Source organism: Anopheles marshallii, chromosome 2, assembly GCF_943734725.1.
Source record: "Anopheles marshallii chromosome 2, idAnoMarsDA_429_01, whole genome shotgun sequence".
Classification (NCBI taxonomy): domain Eukaryota; kingdom Metazoa; phylum Arthropoda; class Insecta; order Diptera; family Culicidae; genus Anopheles; species Anopheles marshallii.
Window position 1 is genome coordinate 34385008 of NC_071326.1, and position 20059 is coordinate 34405066.

The window sequence follows — 20059 nt, forward strand, 5'->3', positions numbered from 1 at the left end:
ACGACGGGTAGGCAATAAAAAGGACGAGCGTGCGCCTGTGTTTGTGTGTGTGTCATTTTATGTCTCGTCCCTGCTATCCCACCCGGTGTGCCATGTTGGTTCCGTTAAGGTCTTGCCGTACGCGGAAATGTGGATAAGGAACCGCGTTGCTTTCACGCACATCTTAGCGGACGGGCCGTGTTTCAGCTGCTTGCCGTATCGGGCCGGTAGTGTTTGCGTATGCCCTTCGCCGTCATGCTGGTCGCGATCATCACCGACGTCATCAGCGATGTTGTTGCTGCAGGTGGAGCAAAAGTCAACCCAACCGGCGGTGGATGATGCGAACGAGGCTATGCTGTGAGTTAAGAGCAGTGAGCTGTGTATTTCATGCCTCCAGTGAGTTGCGAGAAACGGTTCCCATGATGGATGCGAAGCAGTGAGAAAAAGGTGCGCGCGCGCGTCGTGTGTGTGCGTGTGAGCCTGTGTTCCAGCAAGGCTCATCGTGCGGTGTGTGGACGAAGTGTGTGAAAGATTTGATGTGCATCGGGTAGGAGGTGGGCGAATGGTGAAGAACGACGAAAGGCGAAAGGCGGCGATCAAAACATGATCATCGTGTAAGTGCAATGAAGTTTTTTGTTGTTGCTAGTTGTGTTTTTATTATACAGATGTGTGCGTGTATGGATATTTGTTTGCTTCCGATGTCCGAGCTCTTCCGATGTCCGAATATCTCTGTCGGGGAGATATTTTATCAATTGAAGGAGCGTTTATGAGATATGAACTCGTGGAAGAAAAGCCAAGAATCGACGGGGTGAGAGGAAACACCAGAATTGCCATTTACATAATAATGCTGTTTTCCGGGTGCGGTACAGGTTTAAAAAAGCTTGTAAATGTTCGGTTTGTTGTTTGTTGTGGTTTATAAACAATATGCTGTACATTATGTGCATGAAGTACTAATAAGAAAAAGAACACGATGGAAAGTTTCGGAAAACTTTACGTAAAAACTCGTTCAAAATTAAACAAACTACAATAAAAACTGGTAGAAAATTCTAAAACTCTCCAGTTCAAATTAATAGATAACCCAAAAATACAGTGTTTGAAAACCCTAATTACATTCAAGATAACTTGTATGCATGTGTCAATTTACGTGTTGATAAAAAGTGTTCATATTTTGGTGTGACACAAGAAATTTTTCGTAAATTCCCCTTAAAAACTCACAAAATTTTGTAAGAACTATCGATAAAAGGTATAAAAATTACAAACCTTTTTTTAAACAACGTTGCTGAGAAATGCAAAAATCTTCATGGCAACTTAGAATAATCAAAAGTGTTGAAATATCACTGAAAAACTATGAAACTATTCTGCTATAAACTGAAGTACAACCTACGGCAAAGTACCGAGGATTCTGAGGAAAATGGTAGAACATGCCAATGTTATGTTCAAACACCCCCAAAAGGAGAATTATTAAAAATTGGTGGAAACCTTTTGAAAAACTATTAGAAAATCAATGGAAACTATACTATTCCAAAACGTATGATAATGAAATATGAGGAAACTGTGCAAAGATTCATTTATGAATTGTTATAAAATTCATTGAATAGTGGTAAAAAATCCGGTGGCGAATCCGGTTTTCGGGGTAATCTGGAGCACCAGATTGAACTCCGGTTATTTTAAGTCCTATCCGGTTTTTCTGTTCCGTTTGTCGGAGTGGATTCATGAATTGGCTCCTGATTTTTTATCACTGCCATACGCCACAGTACGCCAGTACCCAGCGAACCAGTGGCATTTCATACTGTTTTCCAAAAAGAGGAAGAAACACCATTGAAACGCACGAACTAGCAAACAGCGAATTATAAAAAGGGCGAACTTAAAATCCCCCTACTGTCAAGCGTGTACTGTACATGAAAACCTTTATTTGTGTTTAAATGTTTTATGTATCCATAAAACCTTATGAAAACCATGTGTCGCACGTTTCTCGACGGGAGGTCACGTTCACTATTTTCGTTCATGTCATGTCGATAGAATCAACGCAAAGATGGCCATGATCTTGTGCCGATGTTCGTGATGCAACAAGGAAAGTTTGGGGTTCAAACGTTCAAACTTTGCTCTTACTCTTTTGATCAAATTGTTGTGATAAGTTTTTGGTAAGCAGCAATTAGTTACATACAGGTAAAACGACGAATATAACGTTATGTTCATGATGTCGAATGGTAAAAGTAAAATCTATCAGCCATGTGCCCAGAATGTGTATAAAAGCGATTGATTTGTAAAGAAGCGTTCGCGTCTGTAAATCATGTTTCTCTTATCATGGCGGTGTTAACCTTACCCGGCATTTTGACCTCTGCCGCCAAGGAAACGGTTGTTAGCACATCGCCAACGGGTCATGCGACAGTAATCGATGCTAATCGATAACGGCGACGATTGGCGGAGCGGTAACAGTGTAAGAGAGCGCGTGCAAAGAGCGGAGAGGTCTTTTATGGTGCTTGCCTGCTTTATGGGTGTGTTAAAAATAGAGCTCACACGCTTTCAACGTTAATTATGTCGTCAAATCAATAATGAAGCGTGGTCCTCGTTGTATGGCTTTCGGTGAGCTTCCGAGGAAACACTGGTTTTCTACCCCCCGCCTTTAGTTGGAATCGGTTCGATAAACACAGGCCGGCTAAAATAAGTATCTAGGTCACCCTATTATGTAGCTTCCCTTGATTGCCGCTAGTCACTGGTGTTTCGTGTGGACGAATTATGGTCGATCGATTCGGAAAAGCGTTGCCGAATTTTCCTGCTGGTTTGTGCATTTTTCTTTTGGCAGGGCTGGGCTTTAATCGTTCCAGTATGAAGCGCAGTGCGTGTGTGGGACACATAATGCATGTTGTTTAGTTCATCACTAGCTTGATTGTTTTATGGTGGGTACCCCCGTCAATATTCCTGACGTTTACTAATTCAAGCAGCAAAAGATGCATTAATTGACAGGCTATCAGCGATGGGAATGCATCATCATGGTGGTAGATAACTCAACAAACGCAAATGTACTCCTATGGAGATGTTCCATTACAATGTGTCAGAGACAAACCGTATCGAACAAGAAAGTTTGTTTATGTCTCTGCTACTGCCCTGTCCCACCTTGAAATGGTGTGTCAAGCAGCATAGAACGAATGCACCATCATATGGTAGCACAGGCACCGTGGTTGGCTGCAATCGTGTATCCCAGGGACTTCCTGTATTTTGATTTTTTTTTTCCAATAAAATGTCCGTCCTCTGTCTCAACTACCTGAACAAGACGTTATGAAATGGAGCGATCTTCACGTTGAAATTGCGCTCAATAACGTCAAACTAAACAGTGTTAATATATTGTGCAAATTGATGATGAGCACCAATGATGCATTGCAAACATTGTGATGCAACGAAAATAACTCATCCCCAAACACGTGAGGCGCACGGTGTGTGATGATGCTACACGGGGAAGGCTACCAGCAAAAGTGTGCATGTGTTGCCATGGAATCACAACGATGCATCGCGTGAGGGCCAAAACTCCCGCTGTGGAACGCTGTAGTGTGTGTGTTGGTAACTTTGTTTTGGGTATAAAAATAGTTCATGCTATAAAATCTGGTGCCCGGGTTGTGGAAATGCGTCGTGTCAGCGGGTGGTGACGACCTCCACTGTTTTTGTTTTGTCCCCTATTCACCGGCATATTGGTTCTGTTTATTTTGATGTCACTTTAGTTACGGAATGCATTTTCTAATACTATAAAAATATGTGTGTGTTTTTTTAAAAATAATTTCATTCAAACTTTAGGTGCGACTCTATGTCGGTTAAATATTTCTTTTTATCAATTATTGCTTATATGCCGATCAGGTAGATTCATTAAAAATTGATTATTTCTGTAATTTTCTCATGCCATTCGTTCGCTATTGGTTCATGTAAAAAACAACAATCTCCGCAACCCCACGCTGGCCATGTTCCGTGGCCGTGGTTGGAGGCCATTTGGTGAAGGTGGATTAAAACAGAAACATAAGCGTAAACATACACACACACACACACGCGCAAACGTATAAAGCAGCGTGTGTGTAGTGCTAGTCAAGTGATGAGGTGTGTGGAGTGCTATGATAGCCAGCCAGGGTGTGTGAGTTGTTGGTGGAATGAAAATAAAGCATGCTCAATCGATTTTGCCAAGCAAGCCGGCGGGTGAGTTTTATGCTGGGCGTAGTGAGAATAGGTAAAGGGTGGAAGTAACCGTACGCCGCTTTCCTGCTCAATTTTCTCTCTGTCGCTCGCTCTCTTTCCCTCTCGCTATCTCTGTTCCTCGTTAGCCCTTTGCGACGTTTGCAAACGATCGAGCAGTAGTCGACGGCACACTATTTATGTGGCGAGAGTAACGCGCTGCTCCATCTATTCCTCGATCCGTCCCGCTCTTTCGCTAGCGTCAGCCATCTCGCTCTGGTATGGGAGGGTGGTTTGTGGGGATGGATATTGAAATTGAAGTAGCTTTTCCATCTCAACAAACCCTACCTCTCCGCCGTCAGCCGTTAGACACCGTTAACCAACTACCACCACCGAATGCACTAACACACCAACTACTTGAGGAAAACGCATTGAGCTGAAGTGGAACTTCTGGTTGTGAATGTGGAAAGTGTCTGTACTCTGCAACCGGGATGTGGGACCCTCCACACACTTTCTTTCCTTCGCGTCACACCTCAGCCCTGCTTATTTCGCACATTTATTGAGTCTGTGGACACAGACCTCTCACAGAGGTCCCATCCCCCCCCTGGTCCCCAGACACAGTCCTCTTACATATACTCCCCCGAGCACCGTTACAGACACGGCGAGTGGTGTGTGTTTAACGGAAAGGAAGCAGGGAGATGATGGAGCATCTTTTCATCTTGCTCTCTCTCTTTCTCTCTTTATCGATCTCTCCCACTTGCATCTCTATCTCAGTGTGTACAACTTACCAAACAGCATACTTCCGCGTGATCTGTTCCATATACGCGTGGGGCTGGCCAATGTTGCAGATTGAACTATTAACTAGTTTTTCCAGCACACACACACACACACACCGAGTACACTTACAGCCCACACACACACACACACACACACACACACACACACACAGTGCGCACATACCAACGGACGGAGTAGATGAGTTCCTTCAACTTTCAAAGTCGCCACCGTCAGCAAACACTATTTTTATTTTTCCTTCTTTGCTGTGTGCCGTGTGTTTGTCCGATGCATTTTATGCGGTTTTATGCGGTGGAAGTTGTTTCATCGTGTTGGTGGTTCCGCCTGCATCGGGAACAGCACGCTGCCATGATTGTTCGGTGGTCAGCAATTTTTTTTTTTTTTGAGTTGTGTTTGTTCTTTTTTGTGCATCTGTTTCAATCGTATGTTGTTTTAATAAATGTTGAAATAGTTTACGATCGTCAACAACATTTTTATGGTGTAGATGTTTGGGGTTTTTTTTCTTGCATAAGTTGCTTAGTAAAACCAGATGCTTCAGCACAGGATTTAACCGACGATTGATAAGTTTCTAGAACGGCAAAGGGGAAGTTTTATAAATAGAACGGTGTGAAACTTTGGGAAACAAAACAAAATTAGCATTAACATATGTTTTTATGCCACACAAAAGATCATTACTTATATTTTCTCTATTTTCCGTTCAATTGTGACCGAAATTTTCATTTTACAAAATATTGTGGATGAAAAGTTGGAAGAATTGATTTAATGGAACATTTAAAACTATTGGAATTTTACCACAATTTAGGTCATTGCATATGAACATTTTGATGCTAACTGTGGTAAATTTGTTAAATAAACACTTAAACTATCAAGTGGTTTGAGCATTTTGCCATTGGAGGTTACTTGAAGTATAATTTCGCAAAGTTTGATTATGTTTTTACTAAATTTTGGTGCTTCGTGCCACAGAATAGGGTTTAACTGCCAAGTCAAATAACAGATTTGAAGTATACAAGCTCTACTGCTTTGGAGATGTTAAATATATTAGCAATTAGCTCCCTGTTGAGACAGGAATGTAGATGCGCAAAGGTTATGCATTAATTTTATCAGAAATGTTGTATTTCAAATATTAAAGATGTATCCAACAAACAAATAAAACCGATGAAGTTTTGGAAGAAGATAGAAAATGATAGTTTAGTATCATTTTGAATAGTAAATTAGCAACAATTACACGAACTTTTTTTTGTTGTGAATTGTAAATGATTTACGTCAGAACTATGAGGTCAAGACCTTTTGATGTTGCCCTTCCCAAAAGTGGAAGACTATGGTGCAATTGATATGTGCACCACATTGTAGCTTAACCAGAGCCGAGTTAAATCCTTTTTGTTTAGTTAGCGGTTAGGTGAGTTTTTCGCACATCTCAGGTCTGAAAGTGCAACGGTACAACCCATTAAGGACCCTATCGCAAGTCATCTTTTGTCTTGGAATATTGCACCTACTTGTAAATGAATGCTAGAATTCTTCCTGTGCAGGTGCTTATTTCTGTGCATCTTGGGAGTGTGACTTCACAATTGCTTCACAGCATGGTTTAGTTCCTGTTGGGAGTGCAAACTGCAATAATGTTAGCATTCAATCCGGTGCAGCTAGCACTGCTAGTGCTGCTAGCATATTTCCTTGCCGTGTCGGGGACAAGCGACAACGATCGGGCCAAATCACGCCAGCGACGCTTTTTAATCTTTCCCCGCGCCAATCCACAGCGATTGCAGATGATCGGTGGTTTCGGCATACCGGCCGATATACAGCTCGAATCCATCACGATGGGATACGTGTTCAAATCGGTCTATCTGTTACCGTGGAACTCATCCCACTGGATACCGCCCTTTCTCGATCGCCACGAGTTTGAGACGGCCCGTGCACCCCATCACGGTCTTCGTAGGCGCGAAACCGTGACGACAACGCCTCTAGTGATAGCGCCTCAGAAGTTGTACGAACGTTACACGGATCAGTGGGATGACAGTTGGGACGGTGAAGACGGGCCCGCCGAATTTGGAACTGCTTCATCGCAATCCCGCTGGACGTTTTATCGCATGCTGGAACAACTGTTCGATCAGTACGTTGTTTCTAGAGTTCGGAACGTCTAATCGTAGTGGTTCGATTGCTGTGCTAACGTGTCCAATGTTTTGTCTCAACAGAAAAGGCTTGAATGGCCGGAGCTGTGTGTTGCGTGCAATTTGTGAAGGCTCGGTAGCTAGTTTTACGCATACCAGTGGGTTGATCGGTGAGCTGCTGCACATTGCCTTTACGCCTTCCTCCACCGACGACGTCCAGACGGAACCTCACCACACATTATACGGTCAGGCGGAAAGGATACCCGACACGATGAGTGCTACCAGGGGTGGCACATCCGTTTGCGCTGACATGTATGCCGAATGTAAGCTATCGCTGTTGGATTCGTTTTCTAGTGTGTTTAATGGGTTGATAAGTGCAACGTGAGTTGGAAATTCGTCAGTTAAAAATTGCATCGATCTGATAGCAGTAGCACTGTACATATATCTCCGACCGATTATGTGTTTGTAGTGAGTTGTTGTTTTTCTATGTTAAATTGCAATAAATATAGCGATTTTTGTAGAACTCCCACCCCTTCCGTAACCATGTTTCTTTTGCGAATCGGAACAGTTTTTTGTTTATTCTTTGTAGGTTGAAATGGTCATCTCTTTCCACCGTTCTCACATCTTTTGTAAGTTGAAATCGATTGTATCCAACGATTTCTCGACTGACACGTCCGCAACGCTTCGTAAGCGTTTTAGGCACGGAGATAAAATTTCAGGCGCAAAAAAATTTAAGAGAGATGAGCTAAATTGAGAATGAGTTTGGGTTACATTAACACTAGAACTACCGGACCAGTGATTCTGAGTGGAACGCTTCATTTTCATTACATTAACATTTGGGATAAAACAATTCTACCATAGCTGATGCATGATTTTTACACATCTTTTCTGTAGTAGAAGCTAAAAAACGCGTTAAAAAATAGTTCAGGACATCGAAATTGTTTATAAAGTGATCTTCAATAAAAAAACGCTTAAAACGCATGGTAGTTCTAGTGTTAAAACCACACTACAAACAGTATAAAAGGTCATATTAAATTGTACTAATTATACTACTATTCTTTTTAATAAATTATTTCATCCTCATTTCGTGATCCGCCATTTCGAAAACGCTAGCCGAAGCCTTGTTTATCTTTAAAAAAATCTAATTTTACTTAAACCTTTAAAAATTCTACTTCTACGGCTAATTGAACCACTTTAGTGTTTTAAAGAACTATATTTAGTTTATTATACATTTCGGTGGTATCATGAAGAGTTTTACATCATTACCAAGTTTGAAGCCCTTAGAAAAGTTTGTTGTTGTATTTAATCTGTACATTTGATTAAGTCATGTGGAACAGTCGTACGATTCTGAATCAAGATTTTTTTCGTTCTAAATGTTTCCATGCGTCGCTTCATCCCCAAGTTACTTTTCCATCGGGTTCGCGCAACATTTTCCAGGCTTACACGGCTACCGCGCTTATGTTGATGCATCACATAAAACATCGCATACCGTTGTACGGATCGGTTCCTTCTCTATCACACCAACAACCATTAACGCGTCGTCCAGCATCGCGTCACACCAGCCACAGCCGAACGGGACCGATTGTTCCCCTCGTCCCACCGCTGCCGGCCTCTAGGTGTTCGTCCTTGTATTCAAATGGAAACAGCAGCACCATCAGGACCATCTTCTTTTGCCATAGCACAGTATGGGCAAATGACGCGCACGTGCCGCCTGTTCAGTGGATGTACCAGCGCGGCTCCCACAAGCTCACAAGCCATCACTCTCTATTTCTTACGCTATTTCCGTCTCGCTCTGTCGCCCACTACACTGGAGCTATCTGCTGGGTGTTGTACGGTGTACGGCCCGTGGGAAATTGATCAATATTTATCGATTTTCCAACGCAGCAGGAAAACAGCAAAGGACGGAAAAAGCAGGTCCTCAGCTGAACAAAAAATTCGTTCCTTGCTGCCTAGGGAAAAGTCATTTTCTCGTTCGCTTGGCTCGCACGTGAGCAGCGAATGTTTGGTCCGCATGGTTTGAGCAGACTATATAGCCGGGTGGTGTATGTGTGAGGACAATGTAGAGGCGCTACATTCTTGTCCCGGACGCACTAACATTATACAATAACGTGGGTTTTGGTAAAGTTTTATAGGAAAATATTTTGTCTGAATTTAGTTGCATCTTATGGTTTTTTTTTCCTATATCAAATAATGATAATCGAGTAAAGAAAGTTACCGACGCACTTTTTATATTATTTGTATTAAAAAATTACCTTTGATGAACGTTTTTTAAATTATAATTATTAATTGAAAAATGTGTAAACATAGCACAGCAAATTTACATAACTTTACACTCTATTTTTCCGAAAATATTTACATGCAAGGTGCCGTTTCCAGTGCTACCGACGACGACGACACATACGCAACCGGGCGGCAGAAAATGGAAAATCGATAAAAGCAAACGCCCCAAATACGCAAGGCGCATTTCAGCAGTCGCGCGCCGTGCTGTTTGTGTTCTTGCGTATTGCTGGTAGTCTGGGGTTTTTTTTCGGAACTAGGACTTTCCCCTGGTGTGCGGTTTTTGTGGGCCTGGATACAAAGCTGTTTGTGCGCTTCCCGGGAATCATCTTGCCGCGTTGTTTAGTTTGATATTTTGAAGAGTTTCGTTTTTTTTATATGTTTATATAAAATAATGTTCAATTGCTGTGTTTATTAAACTAATCGTAAAGTATGTCAAACGGAATATTTTGCTTGTGTTATGTGCATAATTGTGCCCACATCACAAGAGGACCTTGGAGGGAGAACAACATTGGCATTGATTTTTATATGCAGTGGTTTCAATTCGCTTCCTCTGCCCAAAAGGACCGTCCGGTCATGTTAGCTATAAAGCGTCCGCGTGTACGATGAACCGAGACACCCAATTTGCGATTCAGGCAACGTACACAATGACTTCCCTTCTCAGGGTTTTTTTGGAATGTTTTTCGGTGGGATAAACATCCTCTACGTATGCTTCCGTATGGAACTAAATCGATACACTGGTGGAACCGAAAGAAGTGTATGATGTTACGAAAGTTTCTTTTTTCCTTGCCGTTATTACGAAGTTATCCTAATGAATATCTTATCGTAGTGAGGATGTTTACGGTGAAGTGTCTGTGGAAATTTTTACAATATCGCTATTTATTCGCTTCAAAGACCTTATTTCTCGAGATATACTATATACTATACTCTTTTTTAAGGTGTTTTTTTATTAATTAATTTCTTTTTATGTTTTGTCAGGAATAGGTATGATTGTAATACTAATGGAAGAATAATGTATAATAAATTTAAGCTATTTGTTTGAGCGGTTTTTCTACTTTCGTCTGTAGCGTACAAGGCTGCAACTGTTGGAAAATAGAATCATGTGAGCAGCTTTAAGCGTAGACTAAATATGTGCCATCTGTAGTAATGCACAAGAATTGATGAGGAAATAATATTTATAAACTAAGACTCTCCATACACTTTTGAATCGTCATCGAGAGAGGATTTAAAGGGCTGAGCTATTTCAACAACAATATTCATGCGTTAGCCGTAATTTTCTTATCGATAATGCTGGAAACTTCTTCAAATCGTAGAAATGGAATAGCTTTCCAGACTTGCAACAAACGCTCGACTTGTGATCATTACGTTTCGGAAACCCTTTTTAAACAATTCAGCTCGATGTACATTTCTCTAAAGTTTCTATTTTCTCGTTGACGTTCTTCGAATTCTCAATGTGGATAGTCATCTTCATATGATTAAATTTAATAAATCTCCGGGACCATTCACTAATCAAATCTGTGAAGTACACCGATTCAAACCTCTCAGCTTTAAGCTGGTTTCGATCTCACTTCGTGCGATATTATTTTCGGAAGCCACTTCCATCGCGAACCAATGTTTCGACCACATCTGATTATGGGTGGTACACGGCATAAAATCGATTTTCTCACATTCAGCTTTCAGCCAAATGTTCCGTTTGCGCTCCGTTCCGTGGCAGTGGAGATGAAAAATCTTCCGCTACCACCCCATGCACAAGAGCTTTACCAGTGTGGAATGTTTTTGTCATTTTTTAAATTAATTACATTTATCATCATCAGCCGGCGCAGGGTTGTTGTGTGGCTACCTGTCTTTGACCATCCAAAAACTCCAAGGACACAAACGCTGAGTGCTGTACACTGTTTTGCGGAGGTTTTTTTTTTGCTGCACCAAAAGCAAAGATCCACGATGGGAGATCCCCGGCTTCACGTCCTTGACTCTGTGCGAGCCGTGTTTGCGTTATTTTCCCTTTTGCTGGGCGTCTCTTTTTCTTGGACGGCGTTTGGTTGGATTTGCAGAATTTCATCATCACTAGCACCACCCCGCCCTTCCCTGCCATACACACACACACATTCGCTTCATTCCCGTTCCCCACTAGCATCCTCAGACAGGCGACATCCCCGGTTATTTCAACGACATAAAAGCTCCCCAAAGGCCATCGAAAGATGGTGAAGATAGAAAGAGAGGAACAGACAGCGTCGGTGAGAGCAAAAGAGAAAGCCAGTGGTGGATCGAATGGGGATGGGGTGAAAGCTTTTTTCCTTCCTATTCCGAGGCTGACGTTCAGCATCCTTTTGCGGCCTTCAAAGGATGCTTGGGAACACATGAAGACATAAAGAGCGCCTCAATACATACACATAACAAGCAAATCGTGTCCGTGTGTGTGTTTGTGTGTGTGTGTGTGGGGGGGGGGGGGGAAGTGTTGTGTTCCATATTCTTTGCATGAGAAGCTTAACGTAGATGGTGTGAACGTATGGCTCCTTCCCTTACGGTTTTGTTCACCCCAGTGACTGTGCAATTAGACGGTGAAAAAGTGAGGTCTTTTTCGATGAAATGCGATGAAAAGTCCATATATAAATAATATGCATAGTATTCCTCCATATACTACGTTCTACTATTTTTTTAGCAGTAAAATACTATTTTAGTATTCATATACTATTTTAGTATAAGTATGCTAATTGAGTATTCCAACATATACTAAGTTCGTACTAATTCAGTATTCTGATATATTTTTTTAAAACGTATACTATTTTAGTATTCGAATATTATTTTACTATCCGTATGCTTAAGTAGTACAAAGCTGTTATACGGGGGAAGCTAAAATAGTAAATAGATTCTAAAACAGTATATGACTACTGATTCAGTAAGCACGCGGGAATAGTATACTTACTGCTAGACTAAACTACTACTAATAAAAAATAAAGAAAGTAACAGAAGTTATTCACAATAAAAACAGTCCCCGAGATACGCTAACAATTCGCGTAACTCGAGGGTCACGTAACTCGGGAAATGACTGTATCTGCGAATCCGCCTATATCGTGCAATTAGACGGTGACAATTGTCTCGGAGATTTTTTGAATTAGCTTAATCCAGCAAAAAAAGATCGTTTCTTCGAGGCCTTTCTGCGCCCATTTGTATTGTTTACATGCCACCTGTGGGTGTTTTTTTATGTATTCAGTTGATATTAATTTTATTTTAAGCCTAAAATGACTTGTTTTTGTGGATAAAAACTAGTATGTATGAACAAATGACAACAGAACACCAGCCAAAATACCAAGCCCTTTATACACGCGATGCAAATGGGAAGCCGTTTTTTTATATATGGACTTTTCATCGCATTTCATCGAAAAAGTCTCGGAGAAAAAATCTCCGAGACAATTGTCACCGTCTAATTGCACGGTGAAGTGAAACCTTCATCGAAAAATGGCTCTTGGTTACACGCGGGCCAAAGCTGTTCCAGCACGTGAATCGATTTGCTGTGTATTATTTAAAACGCACGAAAATTTACAAGAACCTTTCTTTTTCCGAGTAATAAGGAAGTAAGTGGAGGAATATAAATATCTTCATTCCAAAAGCTTTGATTTGCATCACACGAAGAACAACGAATGAATGAATGGTGGAAAATAAAGCGAGAAAACGTTGCAGAACGAACAGAATGGAATTGAAAATTCAGGCCACCCGCGCCATTACAAAAGCAACATGGCGCGCTGTGTATGTTTACGTCCCATTCCGTCCGTGGTTCCATCGGAAAATGGTTTCGAAATGGCCCCGGGAAAAACCGACCCACTCCACCATCCCTTTTCCACGTTCGCACCAAAATCGTTCGCCTGGCCGGTGGTGTGTTGTTGCTTTTTTCCTTCCTTCTCTCCTTGGCGTGATGGACTTATTCCCTAGACTCGTTCTTAATGGAATGAAAAGAGGATGGGGAGCGGTCTTGTGTTCGTCATCATCATTGCATCACGAAAACTTCCATCCGGAGGGCCGTGGCAGAAGCGAATGCCGACATCTCCAACATTTTCCCCGGTCTCGGAGTGTGAGTGATGCTGTGTGTGAAGTGAGGAAAATGCCGAAAGGGAAAGGAGGAAGGGGGTGGGGGAGGCTGCCGGGAAATGGAAAGTGGTCAAAATAATAAACGCGATCGGGGTGGGGGCTGTAAGGGAGAAAGAGATAGGGAGAGCTAAATGCAGGAAGAGCCCATTTTGCCTTTTTTTTGGTTTTCCCATGGAAAAGCGTCTTCGTGGTGGAAAGAAGCTTGAGATGTTGGATGGAAAATAAAGCTCTTGTTCTCTTTCTCTCTCTCTCTCTTTCTCTATCTCTCTTTCTATTCATCTCTTTTTCACACAAGCACACTCATACGCTCACAGTGCAGCTTTCCAGCATCAGAATTATCGATCCAGTTTCTTCCCTTCTCTCACACGACAAAAAAGTTATTATCCAACATCTGGGCTGTGTGGATGCCGTTCGTGTCCTTAAGCTTGCGCCGCCCGTTTTTGGGTATGCTTTTAGGAAGCTTCCGCTACCCTCTAATCATCCCTCCTTTCCCTCTCATCCCTTTACGGCAGCCGGAAGGGAGGATGATTGCTGTATTGGTGTGGTGGTGTGCTGTACTTTAAAGCGTGAACCCCATTACGTGGAAACACGTTGCGAAATCACAATCTCGTTTATGTGGCCATTCACTTTTCCCGGACATTATTGACTGATGATAATTGAGTGAACCTCAATGAGATTGGTAATTTATTTTCGGTACGCGCACTCGCCCGATCATTACATGCAAACCTCTGATGCTGGCCAAGCAAACGTGAAAATTTGATACATTTTCTGGGGATCGTTTTTGAGGAAATGTATTTTCAGTTTCCCACTACGCAATAACCGTGAACGATAGGAGCGCTGATGGGATGTGCTACTTTAAGCTGTTTGGTTTAAGAGTGTTGCCGGGGATGAAGGGTAGAAAGGATAAGGAGCAACTGGCGGCAGTGGGAGGAAATGGTGCTCCCGACTATCCTTGACATAGCGAAAACGTACCGTTTTTGTAGCTGAGTGGGTGGACGTATAAAAGCTAGGAAGCTTACACCGATCCTTCCAAAGGTGTGTTTGAACGGGAGAGAGCAGGAGAAAAGCATGAACAGCTTTTAATGGAGGTTGACCGAAGGGTACACGAGTGAGCAAATGGTGAAATTTGTTAATTTGCTACGAATTAAAGTGTGATTAAAGTGACTAATTCAACGACAACAATGTTAAGGCTGAGCTCCTGAGTTGGTACTGTGTGCCGTTGGTGTGATTGTGTGATAAGATGGATTGTAGTTATATAATCAATTTTTCGTTTGATAGTTGGCCAAAAAATCCATCTTATAAACAGTCGATTGATTATCTCATTATTTGATATTAAGAGAGAAGCTGCTTGTTATAGCAAAGATTATATAAGTAAAATTAAATTCTTCCACACCTTGAACCAGAATAGAGAAACTTTTGTAAATTAAGCTAAACTAGATTGTATTGATTTTCAGAGAAGCATTTACTTATTATTTCATAAGTCCGCAACTAAGTAATGTCCGTTTTGTTTATCGTTAGAGCTGGAAGAAATTGACACTCATTTTTTGCTTATCCAAAGAATAGCAAGGTGATGTAATAAAAATTACATTAAAACTTTTGCCATTTGTTTATTGTTTCATATTGTAATCGGCGCATATTTCGTCTCAATATTTCGTGTCTTTTAGTCGCCATTTGCGAGAAGTCTTCTTTTTTCAAGCGATCCATCTGGTGTATTCTGTTTAACAAAAACTGATAAATGTGTTCAGCGGCGCTTTTTTAAATGGTTCTGTCTCTTTAGAAGAAATAATTTTGATGTTGCCGACTGTCTTCATCATTCAAAGACGCTACACAGCTGGTGGGACCAGATCGGTATAAACTACTATGAGTTGTTCAACAAACTCATCGAACAAAAGCTGTATCGAACGAAACCAGCACATGAAATTAAATCGAACCTGGTGCGAAAAACGACCCAGCTGATCGTGACATAATGATATTTTCTCTGAAACATGTAAAAATTCACACTTTTGTTGCTAAACCAGGTAAAAACCTCTATATTAACGTTTAGATGAGGAATTCTAGCTTTAGTGCTTCATTCTCTAGACATTACACTATCACTATTAAATCATCTGTTTAGTTTTGATGGCACAGGGTGTAGCTGTTCCGTAGTTCCAGTAATATGGAAAGACCGAGCAATGGGTTAAATCTTGAGGTGAGCACAATTTTGACAAGAATTCAACAGAAAGTCAGTAACAGTGATGGACATTCATCAGATTTACCCAATATGTCATTTAAAATTTCCTTAAATATGAATACACCTTTCAACACCTAATGATGCTTAAAAAAAAACCCTTACGATACTGCAACAATTATGTATTATATTACACGGTACATCCCAAACAATACTTATATTGTTATACAGTTTTTTATCTAAAAATACTGCCAAGTCGTATTATTAAAAAAATACTGTTGTGATAAGTAAATCTCACTGAAGAAAAGCCCAGGTAAAAGGGTGATCTCAGATCTTTGGATACATTTATAATAGTCAGATGGATAAAATATTTATCTGACATTGACGTGCCTAAAAACAGTACCTCCCTTTTCACTCTGTGCGCGAACATGTTAATCACATCGAAATTAAATTAAGCCTAATGGTTTTAGGTCACCTCCCCCACACACCTGACCATGCACACCTTGCTGAACCGCATTTACCAGTGACAGAATGGAAAAAGCATACAGAATAGAAAATGCATCATGAGCCTTAAAATTGATCCAAAACACAATATGGCGTCATGGCGTTGAAAGGAAGACAATGATCGATTTTTATATTTTTGATGTTGTGTAACTTTGGAACTACTCGCTTTCCTCTAATGCCATCCATGCATTCCATGTGAAGATTTAATATTTGTATCAAATATTTTGCCTACTCTCGAATTGATCGTTTGATGATTACGTTTCAAGGCAACGACAGCATCCACTGGCATCTCAGCAGTGGAATTTCGTCATTGAGTTCGTTTTGCTAATGGTGCACGTACAATTATGAGTTCGTGCCTCGGCAGTAGTGAGTTCTATCGACCGTTCGGATAGAACCATTTGCACATGGCATTGCACAGCGTGGTATGTATGGTTTTCCCTTGTCGGTGACCTACTTTATTTATTATACTTCGTCCGTTCTCCTACAGGAACTGCGTAAATAGTGGAATCGGCATTGGCAAAATAAACACACCTTCATTGATTGCCGATGATGATGGACGGTGTTTGGTGCATTGTATATATGGGCACTGCTTTATTGCAAAAATGTGCAATAATACGCAAGCTGTCTGAGGCGAGAGTGAAAGGTGCTTAGGAAAGATGTAAAAATTCGTACGGAACGTTTCGTTCCTGTTGGGTTTAAATTCAATTCACAACATGAGTTACCTCAACGATATCTTCATCAAACGCTTCTCCACAAAAAAAGCTTCGCGTATTGAATGGAATGGAAGCCCATCCATTTCGAGTTCATACGAATTAAACCCGTCACACCACACTGTACGCTAATGTCCGTTTGCATTTTGTTTGCATTTAACGATTATCCACGTAGAATGCGGTGCGGTGCATACCGAACCGGAAAGATGGTTGATGCTTCCTCGTATCACTCAGGAAAGTAGCTATTTTAGTAGTAAAGTAGTAGCAAAGTAGCTAAGCTATTTATAATCCCACCGGGCGGGTAAGCTGCTAATGTGGAGAGGTTGAAGGAAACTTTGCACTCCTCTCCCCTACCTCTCCCTCTGTATCCATCCCCGTGCAAAAGCAGCGGTAGGATACAAAAAAAAGACACGATGCAACTGCAACCGAGCGCGCACCGCCAGCCAGTGGAACGTTCGTTGCAGCAGGAAAAGGATGATGGTTGTGGAAGGTTTCCATGTTTGACCTACATTTCATGCTCGCTCCGGTGGCCGGAGTAGGGTTTATCGTTGTCTGCAGTGTTTCTTTTTTTTTCCTCTCTTTTTGGGGTTGGTTGCTTTCCTCGGGTTTTGCCGCGATCGAATGCCGCGATTGCTGGCTAGTGCAGTGGCAATGCCGTGTGCGCGCGGGATTGTTTTGGCCAGTGATGCATTGCATAGTCGGGCGTCTGTTTTGGTGGTGGCGCTGTGTATCCCGGATCGATATGGCACCGGTTGCGTAAGCATGGTTTTTCACGGAAATAGAAACGATAATGGTGAAGAAGCGTGTATAGTCGCGTCTGCACTAATGTTGTGCGGGACACGTTGCATTCCATTTAAAGGTGAGCTTCTGTATAATGGTTTTACGTTTCGAAGGGTCATCATCGCAATTTGAATTAATTTTTTTGATTGTCTAGCTTATGATTTATAAGGTCTAAAGTGTTTGCGGAATGTGTGTCTTGTAGAATGTGTTGTTTTGAATAGCGTTAGATAATTGGTAAATGTGTAGAGTTGCTACAGGACTTACTATTCAGCTGCCGGTAAATTTATTCCCTTTTTATCCCATAGTTCCACTAAAGGAGAAAATAATGAAGTCGCTTCTTTTCTTTTTTTTATTTTTAATAATAACCTTCTTTTATAATAATACATCGGTATAAGCAGAATAGCCACTAAAGTTTAAGGTTAAACAATTTCACCGTTGTTTATGCATGACTTTTATTTGTCTATTTATGTATGAACTTCAAAAAATGATAAAACGTAATCCAGAGTTCGTTGAAATTGTTTATAAAATAATTATTAATGATAAAACGACACTTGAAACGTTTGAGAGTTGCAGTTTACAAATCACAGAACTTTATCCAACTCATAAAAATAATCATTAAGTTGTTTGCAAAAAAAAACCCTTATTTTAATCGTCGAATATATTGAGATATATATCTTGACTGCGCTGTAATAGATAGAAAGATAGCTTCACCAAAATTGCAACGTTTAAAGGGTGCAATTTTATCCATATAGTTGTGTGGCTTAAATTAATTGCCAGCCCAAAAACGGTACGGGCTTCAAACGTAGCAGGGAGAGAAACCTGACTGTCTGCGGAAAATCGTTTGAAGCGTAGAAAATCGATAATTCAACAGCGCCCAATCTACTCGAAGCCTTGTTGTCTAGCGTGTGCGAGACGTGTGTATGAGTGTTTTGTGTACGAACGAAAGCCTCATGGACCCATCCTGTAAAGGATAGCGAAAGCGTTCATTTGTCCGAAACGTTGGGAAATAGCGAGCGCGTCATCATCATCACCGTACACCTGTCGTCCGGTTGCGGTTGGTGGGAAATGCATTCGCTTTGTAACGAAAATCAATGATGCAATTAGAGCGAGAGCAACAAACACCAGACGGAATATGAGAGAAAGCACAGACCGGCTCCAGACAGACCAGGCACCCAAGCCGCTGGTTTGCTTCCGTCTCGTTGGCAAGTGAAATGCATCAACATCACGCATATCACGGCTGCCAATAAAAATTTTGGTTGCCAGAACACTTTCCATTGCTGGAGAATATGTGTGGCTATAAGCAGCTAAAAGGGGTGGAGAAACCTGCCCCGTAATTGACCTTGCGTGGTCACAGCAACAAAAATTGGCAACCTGTTTCCTGGTGTCGTGTCCCCCAGGGTGTGTGTGTGTTGTTATGTTAGGCGTGTCGCGTGCGATAAAGCACGTGTTGTTTATTACGTCGATGGTTCCATCTGTCCGGTTCCGCCTAGCACAGAGGAAGTGACATACTGCCGCAATGTTCTGTATAAATTCACGTTTCATTTCATTCAGAAACTCATGGCTCAACTGATTGCCATTTGATTGAGCAGTATTTATGTTTTATTACGTCATACTAAATCTCGGAACCTTGGAAGAAGTACTAAGTAACTAGGACAAATTCAGCCTAGACAGATCATTCAGAAATATGATAGTTTTCTGTGCGTATTAGGTGCTCCTAACGCTGATCAAGCGTGCAATTTAATTGAACGAAACGAAAAGACGAAAAGTTGCATTACAGAATTAATAACATTATTTTTTAATCGACATATACTTTTCTCGTCTAATATAGTTTTTCAATATGCACTAATCTTAATATTTCTTTATTTGTTTCTTTTCATATGCTATGTGTGTAGTACAACATCGAAACTACCGACAACGATGCATCCTTTCCACGGCAGACTGAAATACCATCAGAAGAAAAGGAAGCAGCACAAACAGCAACAGCAGCAAATACATACACCGCGAAGCAACTGGAAGTATCTACCGCTCATAAAACAGCTTAGCAGCAGCACCAGCCAGTACCGGCAACAACCCACAGCGCAAAACTTCCCGATCAGCGGTAACCACAATCCGCTACGGTTTTGGTGCAACGTAACGTTCTGCCGGGTGTCCGTTAGTAGTAACGCTGCTGTTGAAAGTGTTTCGTGTCGGAAGGTGCATTTGCATAGAACACATGTTGTACAGCGTGCTGGAAAGCGAATAACACTGATGAAGTGAGTCCAAAATTTGCCGACACGGGCAGTAGTGTGAAAGCTGCATAGTGAATTCAAACGTCTTCGTCACAAAGAACAGTACAAAGTACGTGACGCATAAAAGAAAAGGAAAATTGTATCCTTTTCTTCACCGTGCAAGGAGCACACAGTCTTACAGTGAAATAGCAGTGTAGCTTAAGTAGCGTTTTATGCTTGTGTATAGTATATCACTTAGGCCAGTTAAATTCTGATAAAGTGAGCTAAAGAAAAGGAAGTGTC

The 20059-nt window shown here is 41.4% G+C and overlaps 1 protein-coding gene across 1 annotated transcript; it reads left to right on the forward strand.

Annotated features, from left to right (window-relative positions):
- The first annotated feature begins 6539 nt into the window (after nucleotides 1-6539).
- Nucleotides 6540-19805, forward strand: LOC128717891 (uncharacterized). Its single transcript, XM_053811566.1, has 3 exons — nucleotides 6540-7030; nucleotides 7113-7409; nucleotides 19487-19805. The coding sequence occupies exons 1-3, from the start codon at nucleotides 6540-6542 to the stop codon at nucleotides 19803-19805; spliced, it is 1107 nt and encodes a 368-aa protein (XP_053667541.1).
- The last annotated feature ends 254 nt before the right edge of the window (nucleotides 19806-20059 follow it).

Coding starts and splice junctions, on each gene's coding strand:
- LOC128717891 (XM_053811566.1), top strand. CDS start 6,540: ATGTTAGCATTCAATCCGGTGCAGCTAGCACTGCTAGTGCTGCTAGCA. Junction 7,031..7,112: donor CTGGAACAACTGTTCGATCA/GTACGTTGTTTC, acceptor TTGTCTCAACAG/AAAAGGCTTGAATGGCCGGA. Junction 7,410..19,486: donor AATGGGTTGATAAGTGCAAC/GTGAGTTGGAAA, acceptor TTTCCACGGCAG/ACTGAAATACCATCAGAAGA.